This window comes from Chiloscyllium plagiosum, unplaced genomic scaffold, assembly GCF_037043375.1.
Source record: "Chiloscyllium plagiosum isolate Xiang-an unplaced genomic scaffold, Cpla_swu_hap1 HiC_scaffold_9, whole genome shotgun sequence".
NCBI lineage: Eukaryota > Metazoa > Chordata > Chondrichthyes > Orectolobiformes > Hemiscylliidae > Chiloscyllium > Chiloscyllium plagiosum.
The window spans coordinates 101,615,888-101,639,327 of NW_028270147.1; the positions used below are offsets into that span (position 1 = coordinate 101,615,888).

Sequence of the window (23,440 nt, forward strand, 5' to 3'; positions counted from 1 at the left end):
TGAAGTTATTTACTGTAACAACTAGTAACAACTGGAAAGCAGTTTTTTTGCAAGTAATGACTCTGCCCAGAACTGGGTATGCTTTATGTAAGGATCTCAAAGATTAGCACTTGGGTACAGTAAGCAATTTGTGAGATAGTGTCATGATGGCCTTTATTACAAAGGTATTGAAGTACAGGAAGAAAGTCTTGCTACATACGGACTGGGTCAGGCTATGCTTAGAAGACTACAGTTTTAGTCTCCATATTTTTGGAAGGACGGACTTGCATTTCAGGTAATACCTGAATGGTGCCGATGATGAGGGGAGTTGCCACCCAATGGGAACGGAGTGAATTGGACTTGGATTTCCTTTGGAGTTCAGAAGGTTGAGGGGTGATCACTTCGAAATGCACAAGATTGTGAAGGGGTTGGACATACAAGGATTCTGTGTCGTCGCTCCACCCCCTGTCTTGGCTGGGGGACAGAGGGCCACAATCAGGATAAGTGGCCAACCATTTTAATTTGAAGTGAGCCATTTCTCCATTTTCACAAAAGACTTGTGGCGTCTCCCTTTTGAATATGTTTAATACCAAAATGGTCTCTTGGCATCATGCGATATGTGGAGTGGACGGGAAGGTGGGTTTGAGGCAGAAGATCAGTCATGATCTAGTTGTGCAGCATGCTCGGTTAGCTGAATGGTCTACACCTATTCCCTGCACACTCATGTGCTCTGGGCTTTGTATATCTGAAGCATGACTTCTACTCCATGTAATCCTGTCCTGTGTATAAAGGCCAGCATTTTGTTAGCAGTTTTTGATCATTTTCTGTTCCCATTCTTAAATTCAGTCTGTGTACTGGGATCTCCTCAAGTCACTTTGAACATCCAATGTTTGTAACTTCTCACCAATGCGAAAATTTCTTCTCCTATTCTTTTTAAGGATCAAAGGATCTCGCTTGCATAGATTGAAATCATTTTCCAGTTTCTGTATTCACATCTTCTAATAATAAAAATCAAATGTGCTGGGAATGCTGAACAAATTGTCTGTGGAGATCAAAACAGGATTCAGTCTGCTCCTCAGGTTTTTTTGTCAGACTGTAATCTGTCAATATTGTTTTCTATCTCTAACCACACTGCATACAATATTTCCTTCCGATGTGATCAGCCAAGTTAACACCATAGCCAAGGTGCAGGGCAGAACGTAGCCCCACATGCTCAATCATACTGCACTACCATGTCCTTGAGTTCGTTAAGAGCAAGCAACTGTGTGCTTTAAAGTCATGATTTCTGATCCTGTTTCAACACTGTTGATAATTGCACTGTTGTCAGTTTTTCAGGAATGTACATTGTTCTTAACCATGCTCTTTTTCCTCATATAATTCTGTAAAATGTTTAATGCTTTTGATAGTGTCGTTCACTTTCCCTTTCTTAGTTCTTGCTATCTGCATTGTCATCTTGTATTCACACTGTCCTTATAATTTGCTAAGATCTAGGTTATTTGTGTACTATTATCTGGTAATTTTGTTGTCTCCAATCTCTCTAATTACACGTTTTTTGTCTCATGAATGTAAACTAGTTTCTTATCACATGACATTCTTTGTGAACATCTGTCATTGTAGTCATTTTCTCAATTCAACATGTACTGGATCTGTCTCAACTTGCTGAGGTTTACTGCATCTAAATTATAATTTCAGCTAATGTGTGACCAGAATGAAATCTGGCGTAATAGATACATTTTTTTAAAGAATGAAACATGAACACCCAACAGTAGATTTTCTGTATTTATAAAGCAGAAAGGTATTTCACAAAAGGGCAAAAGAAGCCAAGGCTACCTAAATATAGAAAGCTGTTTAGGGAAACCTTAAAACGGCAGAACAAACTTTTGATTTGCTTCCCAACAGTATTGGAAGTCTGGGAAGACCACCCTATTTCAAATCTTTAAATTCCACTCAATAGATTTGTTCCAGTACTTTTTCCTGGACGTTTTGAAGTTTGCTTGTATGGATACTCTCACAACTGAAAGCTTATATTTTCTCCAACTCTGATTCCTAAGCCAGCACTCCTGGTCTGGACATGGCATTAAACACGTTTTCTATTAAGTTAACATATTCATAGAACACAGAACAGTACAGGTCCTTTTGGCCTTTGATGTTGTGCCGACTCTTTATCCGACTCTAAAATCAAACTAACCTGAGTACCCTTCATTTCACTATCTTTCATGTGCCTGTCCAAGAGTCACTTGGATGTCAACCTCTGACATCTTCCCTGAACCTTCTTCCAGTCACCTTAAAATTGTCCCTTTGTGATAGCTATTTCCTCCTCCATGTTTATCTGTGCCACTTATCATCTTCTACATGTTTATCAAATCACCTCTCATCCTTCTTTGCTCCAATGCGAAGGGCCCTAGCTATATCAACCTTTCTTCATAAGACAATTCATTTACGGGAAGTGCACCCAACTCCAGCTCCTCGAGAACTATTAGGGAACTGGAGCTGGATGAACTTCGGATCATTCAGGAGGCAGAGGGGGTTATGGAGAGGAGCTACAGGGAGGTAGTTACTCCACAGCCATGTGAAGAAGGTAGATGGGTTACAGTCGGGGGTAGGAAAGGGAACCGGCAGGCAGTACAGGGATCTCCCTTCCAAAGTGAATCATTTCACACTTTTCCAAGTTGAACTCCATCTGCCACTTATCAGCCCAGCTCTGCATCCTGTCAATGTCCAGTTGCAACCTACAACAGCCCTCCACACTATCCACAACTCCTCCAATGTTTGTGTCATTGGCAAACACACTTACTCACCCTTCCACTTCTTGATCCAAGTTATTTATAAAAATCAAAGAGCAGAGGTTTCAGAACAGGTTCCTCTAGAACATCACTGGTGACCGAGCTCCATGTTGAATACTTTCAATCTACTACCACTGTCTGTCTTCTATGGTACAGCTAATTCTATGTCCAGACAGACAAACTCTCCTATATCCCATGCCTCCTTATTCTCCGAATGAGTCTACTGTGGGAAACCTTATCAACGACCTTGCTAAAATTCATGTGCACCACATCGACTGCTCTACCTTCATCAGTGTGTTTTGTCACATCCTCAAATAACTCAATAAGGCTTGTGAAGCATGACCTGCACTACTTTGCACTTCAGACCTTTGAATTTTCTCCCCAATTTGAAAGTAGTCGATGCCTCTATTCTGAAAAATATGTTGCTGGAAAAGCGCAGCAGGTCAGGTAGCATCCAAGGAGCAGGAGAATCAACGTTTCGGGCTTTCGGACGATTCTCCTGCTCCTTGGATGCTGCCTGACCTTCTGCGCTTTTCCAGCAACACATTTTTCAGCTCTGATCTCCAGCATCTGCAGTCCTCGCTTTCTCCTAGTTGCCTCTATTCTTCCTACCAAAGTGCATGAGCTCACTTTCCCATGTTGTATTCTATCTGCCACTTTTTTTGCCCACTCTCTTAACCTGTTCAAATGCTTCTGTACCCTCTTATTACTACCTGTCCCTCTATCTATCTATGTATGATCTGCAAACTTAGCCAGAAAGCCCTCAGTTCTTTCATCTGGACCGTGAATGTGAAAAGTTGTATTCCTAACACTTGTCACTGGCTGCCATCCTGAGAAAGACCTCTTTCTCACTGCTTTCTGCCAGACAGCTAACCTTCTATCCATGCTAGCACTTTGCATCGAACACCATGGTGCCATTGTCTCATTCAGCAGCCTCCTGTGTGGCAGCTTGTTAAAGGCCTTCTTGAAGGCTGAATAGATAACATCCATTGACTCTCCTTGGTCTAACCTGCTCGTTATTTCCTCAAAACATTCTAGAAGATTTGTCAGGCATGACCTCCCCTAGATGAAACCATGCTGACTTTACCCTATTTTACCATAGACTTCCAAATATTCAGAAGTCTCATCCTTCACAATGGACTCCAGAATCTTACCATAACTGAGGGTTAGGCAAATCAGTCTGTAATTTTCCATCTTTTGCCTTACTCCCTTTTCAAACAGGGGTGTCACGTTAGTGGTTTTCCGGTCCTCTGGGACTTTCCTTCACTCTGGCGATTCTTGAAAGATCATGCTAACGTCTCCACTATCTCTTCAGCTATCTCTTTTAGAAGTTTGGGGTGTAGTCCATCTGGTCCAGGTGCTTTATTTACCTTGAGACCATTCAGATTTTGTAACATCTTCTCCTTGGGAATGGCCACCATACTCAGCTCTGCCCCCTCACTATCTTGAATATTTGACATGATTCGGAGATGCCGGTGTTGAACTGGGGTGCACAAAGTTAAAAATCACACAACACCAGCTTATAGTCCAACAGGTTTAATTGGAAGCACACTAGCTTTCGGAGCGACGCTCCTTCATCAGGTGATTGTGGAGGATCGAGCCCTCCACAATCACCTGATGAAGGAGCGTCACTCCAAAAGCTAGTGTGCTTCCAATTAAACCTGTTGGACTATAACCTGGTGTTGTGTGATTGTTAACTTTGAATATTTGGGATATTATTCATATCTTGCACCGTGAAGACTGATGAGAAGTAATTATTCTGTTCCTCTGCCATTTCCTTGTTCCCCAGTACTATCTCTTCAATGTCATTTTCCAGTGGTCCAATGTCAACTTTTGCCTCTCTTTTGCCCTTAATACATCTAAAGAAACTTTTACAGTCTTCCTTTGTATTACTGGCTAGCTTACTCTCATTTAATCTTCTCCCTCCTTTCTTTTTTGGCCCTCTGGTCTTTTTATGCTTCCCAATCCTCTGGTTTCCCACTGCCCTTCTCCATGTGATATGCTTACCAGCATGTTGCCTGGGATAGAACATTTTAACTATGAAGAAAACTGAAGGGCAAGCTGAGTGAAGACTGTAATGGGTGGTGAATCCTTTTCACCCAGAGGTTGTTAGGAATCTTGTGGGAAGGCAGTGTGGATGAGCACTTTGAAATTTCATAACATTTAAGTCCGTGGATCAAAAATGGGATTCGTATACATAGATTATGAGGCATTTTTATCAGTAAAGACGATTGGTCAAAGTACTTCTTTTGCACAGTATGACTTGCTCTGTAGTTTTCTAGAAAACTCTTCTGAATGCATGCGAAATTCACAAATGTTTTGATCAGTTAGCTCCAATTCTACAAAATACAAGCATGGCTGATCTGATTGCAACTTCAAATCCGCATACCCTGGTCACCTTGCATTCTCTTGCTTGACAATTTATCTATTTCCACCTTAAATAATAACCCGTAGTTCTTAATTCCTCAATGAGGGCAAATGTTCTCTCCAATCTCCCTGGCAAGATCTGAGGATGTTTCGATTAAGTCACTCCTTGTTCTTCTGAACTCCAGATAACTAGTCTAGCTGTAAGACAAGTAAGAATTGTAAGGCGACTTGCTCATTTCAGGCATTAGTTTGATAAATTTTCTCTGACCTGTCTCCAATGCTTGCTTCAAGGGGGAGACAAATACCATTCTCAAGATGAAGTCTCACCAGTGCCCTGTATAACTAAAGCATAACCTGCCTGCTTTTGTCTTCAGATTTCTCATGATGATCACTGTCTTTTTGATAGGCTTTTTTTAACCCCTACAATCTCCAATTTCACAAATGCAGCTTCCACCACAATATTAAATCCTTTTCTATTTTTTAACTCTGTCTTAAATTCTCATGTTAGTTTTCCTTACCTCTGGGTGGATCCTTTTAATTGAAGAGGGATTGAAGTGGAAGAGGCATGTTCAATGTAACCTTGCTTTTGTACTTTGGAACTTTATTAATAAATTAGGTTACGACATGCTTCATGATCTTTCAACCTGTCTTGCCCCTTTCAATAACTTATGTACTCGAGTTCGTCTGTTCCTATACCCCATTTAAAATTGTATTCTTTATTTTGTACTGTCTGTGTACTTCCTACTAAACTGAATCACTTCATCCTTTCACTTTGAAATCTGTCCACCATCGTTTCACCCGTTCTACCAATTTGTAAATGACTTTTTGAAATTCTGCACACTCTGCTAAATTCACAGTGTTTCAGAGTTTCATATTTTGAACTTGTACTCTGCTCACTGTAGCGTTATAGTTATACAGCATGGAAACAGACATTTTAGTCCAACTTGTCTGCACTGACCAGACATCCTAATTTGATCTAGTCCCATTTGCCAGCATATGGCCCATATCCCTCTTAATCCTTGATATTCATAGATCTATCCAGATGCCTTTTAAATATTGTAATTGTACCAGCCTCCACCACTTCCTCTGGCATCTTTTTTTCATGCACACACTATCCTCTCTGTGAAAGTGTTAGTTCCTTTATAAATCTTACCCCACTCCTGTTAAACCTCTGCCCTCTAGTTTTGGACTCCCTTATCCTGGGAAAAAGACCTTGGCTATTCACCCTAAGTACCCCTATGATTTTAGAAGCCTCTCTAAGGTCACCCTTCAACTTTTGACACTCCAGGAAAAGAAGCCCCAGTCTATTCAGCATCTCCCAAAAACTCAAACCCTCCAGTCCTGGCAACATCCATATAAACCTTTCCTGTACCCACTCACGCCTAACAGTATCCTCCTTATGGAAGGATGATCAGAATTGTGTGCAGTCTTCTAAAGGTCTAGGTCCTTATGAAGGGAAAGCAAGAGTTCCAGCACTGATTCCTGGGCATTTCCACTGCACGCCTCCCCATCCAAACGACACCAGTTAAGCACTGTTGGCTGTACCTCGTCACTTAACTAGTTTTAGAGCTATGCATCTGCTAACTCTTTTCATTTCCTTGATATCTAAGTTTATACGATCTATTCTACTTAATTTCCCAAGACTTCCTGTAGGAATTTAAACCTAATTTACTCATTTCCTCTTTTTGAGTGTTTTGCAGCCATTTCTGAGTTATAGTTATCATGTCAGAGTCACCAAGATGAATTTGTCCTTCAATTCCTTTTACCCTAGTTTGTATAATGAGCACTTATTTTGGCGATACTCGATAGCTTGTAGTAACAACTGTCATTTCTTATTTCACCCATTTTCCATGTTTACCCTTGAATCTATAGTTCTGTGCAAAAGCATTTTTGTTTTTGAAATATTTTATTTACATTCCTATTTAGTATTAACACTTCCACATCTTCTCTTAACTCCTTCACCAGCCCATTAAACTCCTCCAGCCACTCTCTCCATCCTCTTTTACCACAATCTTGGTCTCAGCCCAGTTTAGATGAAGCCCATTCAATTAGGAGCAGTAGGTGCTGTCAGTATTCAGGCTATTAAAATGTCTCTTCCCCACACCTCCGTTTCAACCAGGTGCTCACCTATAATTACCCTAACTCTCTGACATTTGTTTGCAGAATTTTTCATTTCCTCTTAACATATGAGCATCAATTAGCAAATCCAGCTTTCATTGCCCATCACAATGAGAGGTGATTTTATTTAAGCATTGTTGCATCCTGGGTGGACTGGATGGAGTAAACGCCTAGAGGATACTTTCTCTTATGGGAAGACTACAACTGGGGGCATTGCTTAGGAGTAAGAATTTTCCCTTGTAAAATTTGTTTTTAATATTGTTTAGTCAGGAATTTTCTTCCCCAGAAGCAACGTAAAGATAGGTCATTGAATTGATTGAGAGCAAAGCTGGACAAAGTTTGATAGACTGTGCATTCAAGAGTCAAATCATGAGAGTAGGCAAAATGTCGGCCAAGTCCTTGGGTGGAGAGTCTGCTGAGGAAACCTGGATAGGCCAGGGCTGTTTTCCTTGGAGTTGAAAAGTTTGAAAGGGCACCTGATGACCATGGGCTTCAGATTTTAAGGTAAAAGGCAGAAAGCTAGGAGGAGAATCGAGAAATTGCTTCACCCATAGTGCAGTGAGAATCTGGAACTCGGTGCCTGAAAGGATGGTTTATTCAGAAACTCTCAACATTTGAACGGTGTTTGATTTAGCTTTCAGGATTATGGACCAAGAGTTCGAAAATGGGATTGGTGTAGTTAGATCTTTGACAAGCATGATGTGATGAGCAAGTGACTTCTTTGTGTGCTGTAAGCTATTGGTTTGTGGACTTATCGGATGTTGGAACAAGTGCAGAGGACAGATTGGTGCATTCCTACATAATAGCCTTGGAGAAGATGGTGGTGAGGTGCTGCCTTGAATTGCTGCAGTTTGTGTGGTGTAGGGACATCCACAATGCTGTTAGGAAAGGATTTTCAGGATTTCAACCCAATGATATTGAAGGAATGGCGATTTGTTCCAAATCAGGATGGTGAGTGATTTATAGTCCAGGCCCAGTGATCTAATTTAGCTCTTGATTCCTAACGTTTTCTGAACAACATCTCTTACTTACTTTTTCCTCCATTTTCTTTTGTCCCAAAACAGATCAGAGTAACTGGATTCTGATCCTCCCCCCTCCCAATTTCCTTTCAAATGAGTGGGAGATGTACCTGAGTTTGGCACCAGGTAGGCAGCAGACCATATGGGAATCTCCATCCTGCTTGCAAAGGATATGATCAATTCCTAACTTATTCAAGTCCATTTAACTACCCCTGCATTATATAGTGCACAACTCCACCCCCACCTATCATCTGACAGTCTGTGTTTCTGTCCTTGCACATAAGAAATACATCGTTCTTAAGGACAGCTTCTGAACATTCTTTTTTTTCTTTCTCTGCAGGGTTCCCTTACCCTGTACACTAACAGTCATACAAATCCTATTCTGAAGTTGACCTTCTCTAAGCTGAACTGGAACAAATTGTCCTGATCTTGCAGCTTGTTTGTCCAACATGTACTCTGGTCCACTGACCCCTGAATTAGAGGGCGTCAGGTTGGCGATATTGACTGTGTATTCACACAGGGCAGCCTCTGTCCATAAACTACAAGGATTTGCAGACCAAACTCTCAATTTCCTATACCAAGTCTTAGGCTGACTCAACTTAAAGATAGTAAACCATTACAATCAGATCAGATGCATCCAGGCGTCCTAGTGTAAGAAAAAGTGGAAATAACATGCTCACTAGCCATAACCTTCAAATCCTTTTCAAAAAAAAGAAATCACCATTTGCAATGAAGCCCAACAACCACTGGCCTGTCGGCAGTGGGAAAGACTTTGAAGATGATGATCAGACAAATTTAAGAATCATTGAACAAATTGGGGATGAATTGAGAATTGGTATGGATTTGAGAATGGCTAACATTAATTTTGGGAAGATTTACTAGAGCTAGTATAGAGAGTTTAAACTAGTCTGTCAGTGGGGAGGGATCCGAAGCAGAATGAGACAAGAGAAGGTTGAGGGTGTTATGGGAATTGAAGGGAGCAAGTTAAATAGATAAGGCAGTCAATAGCACAGCAAAGAGCAAGGGAAGGCTGATGAATTAAACTGATTTTATTTCAATGCAAGAGACCTGACAGGTAAGCAGGTGAACCTAGCATGGATGGGAACATGGGACTGGGATACTGCAGCTGTTCCAGAAACACAGCTGAAGGAGTGACAAGACAGGACAGGCAATTTAGTGCTAGGGTAGAGTTGCTGTAGGATGGATAGAAGGGCAGGCAAGAGAGGAGGGGAGTGGTTTATTTTTTTGAGGGAAAACACCATAGAATTACTGAGCGTGGATATTCCTGGGTGGAACTGATAAATAAGGTGTGATCACTTTGATCTGACTGTGCTAAAGACACCCTCCCCAATAGTCAATGGGAAATTGAGGAGCAAATATGTCGGGTGATCACAGCTATTTATAAGTATATGGATATTATTAAGCTGGAGGGGGTTCAGAAGAGATATACTAGGATGTTGTTGGGAATGGAGGGTTTGAGTTATGAGGAGAGGCTGGATAGATTGAGACTCTTTTGACTGGAGTGTAGGAAGTTGAGGTTTATAAAATAATGAAGGATATAGATAAGGTGAATGGCAGGAGTCTTTTTCCTAGGATGGGGAAGACTGGAGAAGGATTTTAAAGAAGACATGAGGAACAATTTTGTTTTGCACAGTGTGGTTTGTGTGTGGAATGAACCTCCAGAGGAAGTGGTGGATGTGGGTACTGTTACAACGTTTAAAAGACATTTAGATAATACATGAATAGGAAATGTTGAGGGATATAGGCCCAATACAGGCAGGTGGGACTAATTTAGTTTGGGATTATGTTCGGCATGGACTTGTTGCACTGAATGGTCTTTCTGTGCTGTATGACTCTATAGCTAATATTAGGGTTGTAATAGTGGGGGAGTGTTAAACTTCCAAACATAGACTGGGACTGCAGTAGTGTTAAGGGCTTGGATGGGGAGGAATTTAATCATATTCAAGAAAACTTTCTCAATATGCCAGTGGCCCTCCAAGAAAAGAGTCAAAACTTGACCTCCTGAGGGTAAATAATGCAGGGCAAGTGACTAAGGTGCACTTAGGGAGGCAATTTGGGGGACTAGTGATCATAATTGTTAGTTTTAAAATAGCTATGGAAAAAGATAGGTTTGGTCCACAAGTTAAAGTTCTAAATTGGAGGATGACCAATTTTGATGTTATTAGACAGGAAAACCTTCAAAAGCTGTTGGAAGTGGGGTGATGCCTACTCTCAAAGGGATGCGTGGAAAGTGGGAGGCTTTCCAAAGCGAGATAATGAGAGTTAAGGGGCAGCATGTTCCTGTTAGCGTGAAGGGCAAGGCTGGGAGGAGTCGGGAACACTGGATAACTCGAGGTATTGAGGCTTTGGTCAAGAGATGGGAAGCATATATCAGCTAGAGAACTTAGGGCAATAAATAATGTCTTGACTGGCATCCATATTACAGAAGAGGAAGTGCTGGAGTTCTTCGCAGCACCTAGAGATAGATAGGTAAACCTGATCGATTCCTGATCAATCAGGAAATTGTGGAAAACTAGAGAAGAAATTGTGGGGCCCCAAGCTGAGGCATTTGTATCATTAATACTCTCTGGAGGGTGTCTGATGTTGTACCGTTATTTAGGAAATGCTGGAAGGAAAAGCCAGGGACCTACACATCAGCGAACCTAAGGTCAATGATGACTAAGTTGTTGGAAGGGATTGTGAGCGACAGGATCTACATGCATTTGGAAAGGCAAGGAATGATTAGGAATAGTCAGCATGGCTTTGTGCATGGGAAATCATGTCTCTCAATCGCGATTGGTTTTTTTGAAGAGGTGATTCCTGAAGAAGGGCTTATGCCCGAAACGTCGATTCTCCTGCTCCTCGGATGCTGCCTGGCCTGCTGTGTTTTTCTAGCACCGCATTTTCAACTCTGGTCCTCCAGCATCTGCAGTCCTCACTTTCTCCTTTTTTGAAGAGGTGACCAAGAAGACAGATAAAGGCAAGCAGTAAATGTTATCTATACAGACTTTAGCAAGGCCTCCAGCAAGGTTCTGCAAGGTAGGCTGGTTAGTAAGATTAGATCACAAGAGATCCAGGGAAAGTCAACCAGTTGAATATAAAATTGGCTTGACAATAGACGACAAACGGTGGTGGTAGAGGGTTATTGTTCAGACTGGAAGCCTGCGATCAGCGGTGCACTGGAAGGCTTGGTGCTGGGTCCACTGTTGATTGTCATTGTTTATAACCAATTTGGATGAGTATGTAGGAGGTATGGTTAGAAAGTTTGTGGATGACACCAAAATTAAGAAAAATCTCAACACCAGGTTATAGTCCAACAGGTTTAATTGGAAGCACACTAGCTTTCGGAGCGACGCTCCTTCATCAGGTGATTTTTTTAAAAACACTGTTTGTATTTCACTCCGAAAGCTAGTGTGCTTCCAATTAAACCTGTTGGACTATAACCTGGTGTTGTGTGATTTTTAACTTTGTACATCCCAGTCCAACACCGGCATCTCCAAATCATGACCAAAATTGATGGCATAGTGGACAGTGAAGAAGGTCAGCTGAAATGAGATCTTGATCAACTGAGTCCGTGGGCTGAGGAATGGCAGGTTGACTTTAATTTAGACAAATGAGAGGTGTGCATACTGGTAAGACAAACTAGGGCAGAATCTACACATGAAATGGTAGGATCCTGGAGAGTGTTGTCAAATCGAGATGTAGGGGTTCAGGTACACAGTTTTTTTCCAAAGTGACAGGTAGATAGGGTGGTGAAGTCATTTGGCACACTTGAGTACAGGAGTTGGGAAGTGATGTCTTGTACCAATGTACAAGATGTCGGTAAGGCCAAAATTGGAGTACTGCCAATATAATTCTGGCTGCTGTGCTTATAGAACGTTAAACTGGAAAGGGTGCAAAAAATAATTACAAGGATGTTGCAGAGACTAGAGGGTTTAGTTGCAAGGAGAGTCTGGATGAGCTGGGACGACTTCCCCTTGAGCACAGGAAACTGAGGGATGACCTTATCGAGCTTTATAAAATTATTTGGGACATAGATAAGATGAGTAGGTCTTTTCTCCAAGGTAGGGGAGAAACTAGCGGGCATTGGTTTAAGGTGAGAGGGGAAAGATTTAAAATGCACCTGAGAGGTACTTTTCCATGCACACTGTGGTGCATAAATGGATGAGCTACCAGAAGAACATTAAAAGACATTTGGGCAGGTACATGGATTGGAAAGGTTTCGATGAGAATGGTCCAAATACAGACAAAAAGGGCTAGTTCAGTTTAAGAAATTTGGCCAACATGATTTGGGCCATGCTGTAAGATTCTGCATTTTTTTTGAGGCTGAAGACAGTAAGGTGGTTGTGATAGAGTTTCAGAAGACATTCAATGAAATATTACACAATACGTTGTCAGTAATATATTTTGGTAGAAGGACTTGAACATTATAAATATTAGTTATAATTCTAAAGGGGCTGTGGGAAAGGATGAGAAAATGGTTAATAAGGCAGGCGGGATCCTGGGCTTTATAAATAGCTATACAAACAGTGTTTTAAAAAAAGCAAACAGCTAATAAAATACTTGAAAACATGAGGAAGTATTAGAGTTTGCAGACAAGATTCATAGGAGGGATTCTGAATTTGAGAGGTTTCAATCGTGGTTGAATTGATGAAGCTGGGGTGGTTATTGGAAGCAAGAAGACTGAGAAGATTTTAACAGAGGTGTTCAAAATCTCAAGAGGTCGGAGCAGAGTTGATGGAGAGTGATTTCATCTGGTGGAAGGGTCTGGGTCCTGAACAAGAAGATATCAATTTAAGATGATTACCTAAAGGAACCAAAAAAGCTGAAGGAAAGCTTATCCACACAGTGAGTGGTTTGGACTTGTAATGCCTTGCCAGTGTGTATGTGTGTGGTGTAATTGTGGCTTTGGTAAGGAAATTGGATATTATCTGAAATTAGAAAATATTGCAGGAATTAGAGTCTTTTCTAATCAGCCTTCTCAAAGATGTCATAACAGACGACATTATGGAGCAGGTTAAACTTGAACCCAGGGTTCTGACTCTGCGGTGGGGACACTAGCACTGTGCTACAAGGACCCTTTTCAGAGTTTAGGTGAAACTTCACTTCTTAGCTTGGACCTGTTTAGAATTTATTGCAACTGTTTTGCAGTTAATTAGGAAGAGGAGTATTCAAAGTTTGTGCGAAGATTTGTAGCTCGGGTGCTCGTTGTTGTGGTTCTGTTCGCCGAGCTGGAAGTTTTTGTTGCAAACGTTTCGTACCCTGGCTAGGCGACATCATCAGTGCTTGGGAGCCTCCTACGAAGCGCTTCTTTGATGTTTCCTCCGGTGTTTATAGTGGTGTGTCCCTGCCGCTTCCGGTTGTCAGTTTCAGCTGTCCGCTGTAGTGGTTGGTATATTGGGTCCAGGTCTATGTGTTTGTTGATGGAGTTTGTGGATGAATGCCATGCCTCTAGGAATTCCCTGGCTGTTCTCTGTCTGGCTTGCCCTATGATGGTAGTGTTGTCCCAGTCGAATTCATGTTGCTTGTTGTCTGCGTGTGTGGCTACTAAGGATAGCAGGTCGTGTCGTTTCGTGGCTAGTTGGTGTTCATGTATGCGGATTGTTAGCTGTCTTCCTGTTTGTCCTATATAGTGTTTTGTGCAGCCCTTGCATGGTATTTTGTACACTACATTAGTTTTGCTCATGTTGGGTATCGGGTCCTTCGTTCTGGTGAGTTGTTGTCTGAGCGTGGCTGTTGGTTTGTGTGCCGTTATGAGTCCTAGGGGTCGCAGTAGTCTGGCTGTCAGTTCCGAGATGCTCCTGATGTATGGTAGTGTGACTAGTCCTTTTGGTTGTGGTATGTCCTCGTTCCGTGGTCTTTCTCTTAGGCATCTGTTGATGAAGTTGCGCGGGTATCCGTTTTTGGCGAATACCTTGTATAGATGTTCCTCTTCTTCTTTTTGCAGTTCTGGTGTACTGCAGTGTGTTGTGGCCCTTTTGAATAGTGTCCTGATGCAGCTTCGTTTTTGTGTGTTGGGGTGGTTACTTTCATAGTTTAGGACTTGGTCTGTGTGTGTGGCTTTCCTGTATACCCTTGTAGTGAATTCTCCGTTCGGTGTTCTCTGTACCATCATGTCTAGGAATGGGAGTTGGCTATCCTTTTCTTCTTCTCTAGTGAATCGGATTCCTGTGAGTGTGGCGTTGATGATCCGGTGTGTTTTTCTATTTCCGTGTTTTTAATGATTACAAACGTGTCATCGACATATCTGACCCAGAGTTTGGGTTGAATTTGTGGTAGGACTGTTTGTTCTAATCTTTGCATAACTGCCTCTGCTATGAGTCCCGAGATTGGTGATCCCATGGGTGTTCCGTTGATTTGTTCGTATATCTGGTTGTTGAACGTGAAGTGTGTTGTGAGGCACAAGTCCAGTAGTTTTAGTATGCCGTCTTTGTTGATAGGTTCAGCGTCCTGTTTTCTGTTCTGTATGTCCAGTAGGTTGGCTATTGTTTCTCTGGCTAGGGTTTTGTCAATCGAAGTGAACAGTGCCGTCACGTCGAATGATATCATGGTTTCTTCTTTGTCTATGTGTATATTTCTGATGATGTCCAAGAATTCCTGTGTTGATTGTATAGAGTGTTTGGATCTGCTGATCAGGTGTTTCAGTTTCTGTTGTAGTTCTTTGACCAGTTTGTATGATGGTGTCCCTGGTAGTGATACTATGGGTCTGAGTGGGATGTCTGGTTTGTGTACTTTAGGTAATCCATAGAATCTGGGGGTGTTGTTGCTTTCTGGTTTCATTCTTTGTAGGTCAGCTCTGGTTATCTGTCCGTTTTTTTGTAGATTCCTTAGTGTGTTATTTATCCTATTGGTGAGTTGTGGTGTGGGGTCAAATTCCTTCATTTGGTAGCTGTTGGTATCTTCAAGTAGTTGTTGTGCTTTTTGGATGTAATCAGATTTATCTAGGATGACCGTCATTCTACCTTTATCTGCTGGTAGTATGATTATGTTCTTATCGTTTCTTAGTGATTTCAGTGCTTCCCTCTCCTTGGTGTTGAGGTTATGTGTTTGTCTTTTCCTTATTATCATAGGTGCGACAGTTTGTCTCACTGTTTGTTGTGTCTCTTCTGTCAGTCCATTGTTCCTGAGTGTGCATTCTAGTGCTGCTAGGAAGTCTGCTGTCTTGGCGTCCCTGTGGTTGTAGTTGAGTCCCTTGGCCAGTATTGTTCTTTCCATGTCTGTGAGCTGTGGCATTCATCCACAAACTCCATCAACAAACACATAGACCTGGACCCAATATACCAACCACTACAGCAGACAGCTGAAACTGACAACCGGAAGCGGCAGGGACACACCACTATAAACACCGGAGGAAACATCAAAGAAGCGCTTCGCAGGAGGCTCCCAAGCACTGATGTTGCCTAGCCAGGGGACGAAACGTTTGCAACAAAAACTTCCAGCTTGGCGAACAGAACCACAACAACAGAGGAGTATTGCTGTGCTAGAGACCTAGCACAGACATAAATGGCTGCCTCTATATTGCAATTATGCTGTGATTGTCTTGATCATTATTAGATAAAATTTATTTTTTATTTTCTTTTAGGTAGCACCATACATTAGCCACTAAGAAACAGTTAGTTAGCTCTGGGTTCATGCCCAAACAGGTAATTGAGTCATAGATTCCTACAGCACGGAGACAGGTCCTTTAGCCCAAACTGATCCATGCTGACCAAAAATGTCTGTTCACGTGAACCCCATTTCCCTGCACTTGGTCCATATCCTTTTAATCCTTTCCTATCTATGTACTTGTCCGAATGCTTTTTAAATGTTGTTAATGTACCCGCCTCAACCATTTCCACTGGCAGCTCATTCCATATGTGTACCACTCTGTGTTTTAAAAAAAAAGCTGTCCCTCAGGTTCCCTTTTATTCTTTCTCCTCTCTCTGATGCCTTTTAAATCCTCAATTCCCTAACCCTGGGATAAAAGACTGAGTGCATTCACCCTTATCCATGCCTCTAATGATTTTATAGACCTCTATAAGATACCCCCTCAGTCTCCTACACTCTAAAGAAGATAATTCCCAGCCTGTCCAATCATCTTCCTATAACTCAGACCATTGAGTCCTGGCAACATGCTCGTAAATGTCTTCTGCATTCTTTCCAGCTTACTAACATCCTTTCTATAACAAGGTGACCAAAACTGAACACAATTATGCAAGTGCGGCCTCACCAATGTCCTGTATAACTGCATCATAACTTCCCAACTTCTGTATTCAGTGTCCTGACTGATAAAGGCCAGTATGCCAAAAGCCTTTCCCTGTCTACGTGTGACTCCACTTTCAGAAAACCGTGCACCTGAACTCCAAAGGTCCCTGTATTCCACTACACTCCTTAAGGCCCTACTTAAATCCATATAAACCATGTCTACCGCCCTGCCCTCGTCAACCTTCGTCACTTCATCAAAGAATCACTAATAAATTTGTGAGGCATGATCTTCTAACAAAGCCATGCTGACGATTCTTTCCAAATGCATGTATATCTTATCTCTCAAGGTTTTTTAAAAGAGAAAACGATAAGTACAATAAATCTGATCTGTTCCCACGCAGTTCAAAGGTTGGTGTCTGCCAAAGGATTTTGAAAAGTACTGCTCCTATAAGAAATCAAGTGCATTTTAATATTTAGTAATTTAGATTGCTTGGATTTAAAGTTCAGGGAAGTCTTGCTGTCTGCACCAACCTCACCAATTTCTCAACTTCCTGCACTTCTAACATTGCATTTGGTTATAGAATAAATAACCAAGACTTTGGTTAAAATTTGGAAGCTGTGGTTACCCTACTGTCCCTTAGCTTGGTATGTAGTACATACTGTGCCTGTTGGAGCTTTTCTACAAAACGGCGAGGAAGACTTATGCTATCTAATCCTGTACCATATCTACACAAGGAAATTTAATGGGGCAGTTTTAGTGTGATTAGGGCTTTATTGTATCTAACCTTATGCTGGACTTGTCCTGGGAGTGTTCGATGGGGACAGAATAGAGGGAGCTACCATCTGTAGCCCCCATTCTGTCCCAGAACAGTGTGGGAAAAGGAGTTTTGTGCATGTTTTTTATTCCAAGCCAGGAGTGCGACACATTTTCACCAATTTCAATTGAACTTCAAGCAGGTTTGTTTGTTTCGGTTCTTGGTTGCAACTTCGGTAATTATTCCCTGTTCCTTTTTATAGTGAACGAACTAATCCTAAAACAGAAGCAGAGATCTGAAGAAAAACGACTAAAACTTGAACATCCAGTAAGTACAAATTGCCATTATCATGCCAAGTGCCACAGGGGAAGCTCTGAACATGTGGAGTTATGTTAGCAGAATGGATTGAAAGACTGACCCCAGGCCAGTGGGTAGAGGTTACTAGAAGCTGCTGACAATTATTTGGAATTAGGAAGGTCGTACCATTGGTCACCAGTTGCAGAAATTATTTGCACTCAGTGTGAGGTGTATTGTTAATGGGGACGGCTGCACCAAAACACAGGAAGATGTAAACAAGATTGTGATGCAGGTTATGGTGTTCCTCTGACTTTGCTGCTTTTGTCTTTGGGTAAGGTGGTAGTGTTGCTGGTGTGCGGTCAAAGTCCTTGTGACCATTGGATTATCTTTATTAGAAGTTGTAGTTATTTCTTGCTTAATACTGTAAACTCCTTGTCTTTGTTTTCTGAACATTTTCTCAGGATGGATGATCCTTGTAAATCTTCTATGCACCTTCGCTAGTGCTGCTTGTCTCCAAATTCTCAGATCTTTGCTGAGGAACAGGAATTTACAGATTGATTGTTCAGTCACTGGTTAGAGGCAGCAGCTGATATAAAATAGCAGGAAAGAATAATTGTCAACTTTCCAGGCTTATGTTACTTTTCAGAGATGTACAAACAGACTGTGCATCCCAGTCTGGAGACCTTCTGCCCATTCGTTATTCATACGCACTAACTGCCCAGGATCCAATCATCAAGGTTAAGTCAGGCTAATGACCTCTGGAATTCAGAACTGGTCCCAAATGTACAAGTGAGTCAGCAATCTGTTGCTGGCTAAACCTCACTTTGTGCACCCACCCAATATTATGGTGTCTTGTCTCTCCTCCCACACTGCTTGAACAAAGCAACTGCGTAAACACAGCTCCAAATGAGCTGCAGTAACTTGTTTTTAAAGGTTCAGCAATTCCTTCCCTGATCCTTGGTTTTAAAACTATCGTCTTTTGATCTGCCTGAAAAGGAACAGAAAAATGTGTTCTTTATTGTACACGCTTACAACAAGTGTTTAGGAAGGTGTATGGCATGTTAGGGTTTATTGCAAAGGGAAATATAAAATAGGGAACTTCTGTAACTATAGATGGCCTTTGTGAGTCCACATCAGGAGTACTCTCGACAGACCTGTTTGATTTTTTAAAAAAATATATAATTTCATCAAAATAATTCGAAGACGATTCACTCATCTGTTTCCTGCAGTGGGTCAGGGTGTTTTGACTTAAGAGGAAAAGTTGAACAGGCTGGGCTCAACTCATTGGAGTTCAGAAGAATTTGGTTTTTATTTGTTCATGGGATGTGGTCCTGTTGGTTTGGTCAACATTTGTTATCCATCCCTAATTGCCCAAAGGAGCGAGTTAGGTGTTTGCCACATTGCTGTGGATCGACAGTCACCTGTGATCAGGTGAGGATAGCTGAGTTTCCTTCACTAAACCATGATCGAATCAGTTGGATTTTTAAGAAAACTGGGGCAGTGGTTACATTAGGCCATTGTTTTATTCTAGATTCTTGTTAAATTCAAATTTCACTTTCTGCCACGGTGAGACTTCAATCCATGTCCCAGCATGTGAGCCTCTGATTCCGGATTACTAGTCCAATGACACGACCAGCATGTCATCCTATTGAAACAGAGATGATCCTGAGGGGATTTGACAGGTGGTTGTTTCTACTTGTGATAGCAACTAGATCTCGGGCAGAATAAAAGTGGTCAGATCACTCAGAATAAAAGCAAGTGTACTTTCGTTCAATATGGAGAAGTTTTTTTTGTCAGACTGGTCTGTGATTGGTGAGTGTTCCATAGACCAAAGAGCAGTGAAGTTATTGAAGTTATTCAAGACTGAGAGAGATTTTTGATCAGCAAGAGTTGTGGTAGGAATGGAATGTGGAGGCCAAGCAGGCTTGAAGAGCTGAATGGTACTGCTGTTCTTGGTGTTCTTATGATTAATACCTGATGGTATGGAAGATCCTCCTATTTGTTGCAGTAGAAGGGTGACATATACAGGCTTGATAGTGATTTTTAAACCACTTTGTTTTAGAATGGCCACCGATGGCAGGCAATTCAGGATGTGCTGATCACAGATCAGGATAGTCTGGATCTCCCGAATGTAAACCTCATGCTGGAGCTGATAATACAGAAGAAGCAGCAGCTGGAAGCGGTGAGTACTCTGGTGCCACCTGGGTATAACATGGTCAGGAGATGGGAGACTGGCATGGCAGACAGATAAAAGTGGAGTAAAACACAGTTCTGCCACATGGCAAAGTGTTTCAGCTCATGCTATGTTATTCATTCACATTCACCACACATCACCATCTGTCATTTGGCCTTTGGTGTCTGTCTTGCTTCAGCTCAATTGACTTTAAATCAAGTTTTCTTTTTGGTCATCACATATTTCATCTCATACTCAACCACTCCTGACAAGAGTTGCACTGGGAACATTAGAGTAGGAGGAGGAGGTCATTCAGTATTTAAAATATGCTAACCATTCTAAATAATACCTGATCATCTACCTCAATACCATATTCCCAAATTATTCCGTTATCTATCCCATATATCGTTATCGAAAAATCTTATCTGTTGCCGCCTTGGATTTAATCAATGTTTGAGCCCTCAAGTAGAAAAGTTCAAAGATTCACTCACCCTCTGAGTGAAGAAACGCTTATCTTGGTCCTAAATGATATGCCTCTTAGTCTGGGACTGTGCTCCCTGGTTCTACACCCACACCCACAGCCAGCATGCACCCTGTCGAGACTTCAAGAATTATGTAGATTTCTCTGAGATCACCTTTCATTCTTCTAATTTCTGGGGAACACAGGTTCTGTCTCCTCAATGTTTCCTCAGAAAGATGTCCTACCTATCATTAATTGCTTTGGGAGAAGGTGATGGTAAGCATTGCCTTGATTGCTGTGTTGTGTAGGTAGACTGATTGATTGTGCTGTCAGGAAGGAAGTTCCATTGACAGTGAAGGAATCGTGGTATTGTTTCATGCCAGGATGGTGAATCGCTTGGAGGGGAACTTGCAGATGGGGGTATTTCCATGTATGTGCTGTGCCTGTCCTCCTACTTGGCAGATGCCACTAGTTTGAAAAGTGCTGTCAAAGGAGATTTTACATTTCCTAACATTGACTGGGATTGTCGAAGTGTTAAGGGCTTGGACGAAGAGAAATTGGTTAAGTGTGTTCAGGAAGAATTTCTCATGCAGTATGTAGATGATAATACTACAGAAGGGGAAAATAAGATAGGGTAAATGATGGGAATATTAGAAGGAGAGCTGTTTGGGACTAGGGATTATAATTCCATTAGTTTTAAAATAGCTATGGAAAAGAATAGATCTGATCCACAAATTAAATTTCTAAATTGGGGCAAGGCCAACTTTAATGGTTTTAGACTGGAACTTGCACAAATTGACTGGGAGAGGCTGTTTGCAGACAAAGGGTTATCTGGCAAGTGGGAGATTTTAAAAAGTGAGTTAATGAGGATGCAATGTCAGCACGTTCCTGTTAGAATGAAGGGTAAGGCTGGCAGGAGTAGGGAATCCTGGCTCAGTGGTTAGCACTGCTGCCTCACAGCACCAGGGTCCCAGGTTTGATTCCAGCCTTGGGCGACTGTCCATGTAGAGTTTGCACATTCTTCCCGTGTCTGCGTGGGTTTCTTCCGGGTGCTCCAGTTTCCTCTCTCAGTCCAAAGATGTGCAGGCCATGCTAAATTGCCCATAGTGTTAGGTGCAATAGTCAGAGGGAAATGTGTCTGGGTGGGTTACTCTTCGGAGGTTAGGTCTGGCTATGTTAGGCCGAAGGGTCTGTTTCCACACTGTAGCGAATCTAAAGTGTAATTGAGGCCCTGTTCTTGAAGGAAGCATGTAACTTGTAGGCAGCTGAGATCAAGTAAGTTCCTTGAATATAGAGGGTATCAGATAACACAAGAGAAAACTCAAGAGGCCTAAAAGGGATCCAGAGATGACATAAGGTAAAGAGAATCCAAAGATTTTACAAGTATGTGAGGGCAAAAGACAGAGATAATCGGGCCTATTAAAGATCCAGCAGATCATCTATGTGCGGAGCCACAGGAGATGGGTAAGTTTGTAAATGAATATTTTTTGCCAGTACTTACCATCAAGAAAGGTGTGGATATGAGGGAACTTGCGGAAATAGAGAGTGATATCTTGAAGAGTTTCCACATTACAGAAGAGGTACTGGAAGTCTTAAAGCACATGAAGGTAGGTAAATTGCCAGGACTTGAAGTGTCTCACAGGACTTTGTAGGAGGCTTGGGAGGAAATTGAGGCCTCCAGTAGAGAGATTTGTATCATCGACAGCAATTAGTGAAGTGCCTGAGGTTTGAAGGGTGGTTAATATTGTGCCATTATTTAAGAGAGGCTGCAGGGAAATGCCTGCAAACTACAAACTGGTCTGCTTAATGTTTGTGGTGAGAGGGAATTCTGGGAGACTGGATCGAGAGGCATTTGGGATGATCAGCGTGGCTTTATGCATGGGAAATCATGTCTCACGAATTTGGTTGAGTTTTTTGAAGGGGTGACCAAGAACGGACATGAGGGCAGAGCAGTAGAGGTCGTTTCCATGGACTTTAGATTACATTACAGTGTGGAAACAGGCACTTCGGCCCAACAAGTCCACACCGACCCGCCGAAGCGCAACCCACCCATACCCCTACATTTACCCCTATACCTAACACTACAGGCAATTTAGCATGGCCAATTCACCTGACCTGCACATCTTTGGACTTTAGCAAGGCTTTTGACAAGGTGCCACATAGTGGGTTGTTGGGTCAGGTTAAATCTCTGTGTCCAGGGAGAGCTAGCCAATTGGTTACAATATTGGCTTGACAATAGAAGACCGGGTGGTGGTAGATGTTTGTTTTTCAGACTGGAGGCCAGTAACCAGTGGTGTGCTGGTGGTAGGTCCACTGTTATTTGTCATAAATGTGAATGATTTGGATGGGAATTTAAGAGGTATGGTTAGTAAGTTTGCGGATGACACTAAGATTGTTGGTATAGTGGATGGTGAAGAAGATTATCTGATAATGCAATGAGATCTTGATCAATTGGGCTTAGTGGGGTGAGGAATGGCAGGAGGAATTTAACATAGATAAAAGCAAGGTATTGCAAGGTGTTGCATTTTGCTCATGCAAACCAGGGTAGGACTTACCCAGTCAATGGTAGGGTTTGGGGAATGTTCTCGAGCAAGGAGATGTTGGTGTACAAGTTCATAGGTCCTTGAAAATGGATCGCAGGTAGACCTGCACTAAAGAAGGCTTTCTGCATTCTTGGTTTTATCAGGCAAAGGTACAGAGTACAGGAGGTAGGACATCTTGTTGCAGCTATACAAGGCACTGATGAGGCCATATTTGAAGTACTGCGTGCAGTTCTGCTTGCCTTATTGTCAAAAGAATAATATTAAACTAGAAAAAATGCAGAAAAGATTTCCTGGGATGCTCCCTGGCCTGGAAGGTGGTTGTTAGGAGGATAGGCTGGAACATTTTTCCTTGGGACATTGGAGTCTGAGTGGTGACCTTGTAGAGAGAGAGAGGAGATAATGAGAGGCATAGGTAGGGTAGATAACAGGCAGCTTTTCCCCATGGTAGGGGAGTATAAACCAAGAGGGCAGAGGTTTAAGGTGAGAGAAGTGAAATACAAGAGTCCAGAGGGGCAATTGTTTCAACAGGATGGTGAGTGTCAGGAGCAGGCTTCTCGAGGTAGTGGTGAAAGCGAGTACAATTAAGAAATATTTAGGTAGGTACGTATATGGGATAGGTATGTAAGGATATGGACCAAATGCAGGCAAATGGGACTATTTTAAACTCTGAAAAATGGGCAGGTTAGGGCTGGAGTCAGGCTGGTATAGTCTTTGCTACTGAAGGGCTTCTGCCCAAAATGTCAGTTTTCCTGCTCCTCGGAT

At 42.0% G+C, this 23,440-nt stretch overlaps 1 protein-coding gene across 2 annotated transcripts in view; it reads left to right on the forward strand.

The window, feature by feature from the left end:
* The window catches only part of cop1 (COP1 E3 ubiquitin ligase), a 109,847-nt gene that overhangs the window by 15,395 nt on the left and 71,012 nt on the right, over positions 1-23,440 (forward strand). For both annotated transcript variants that reach the window (XM_087990941.1, XM_087990942.1), the window contains exons 4-5: positions 17,468-17,532; positions 19,565-19,684. In XM_087990941.1, coding sequence (XP_087847067.1) covers positions 17,468-17,532; positions 19,565-19,684 — 185 coding nt within the window. The remainder of the gene's footprint in view (positions 1-17,467; positions 17,533-19,564; positions 19,685-23,440) is intronic.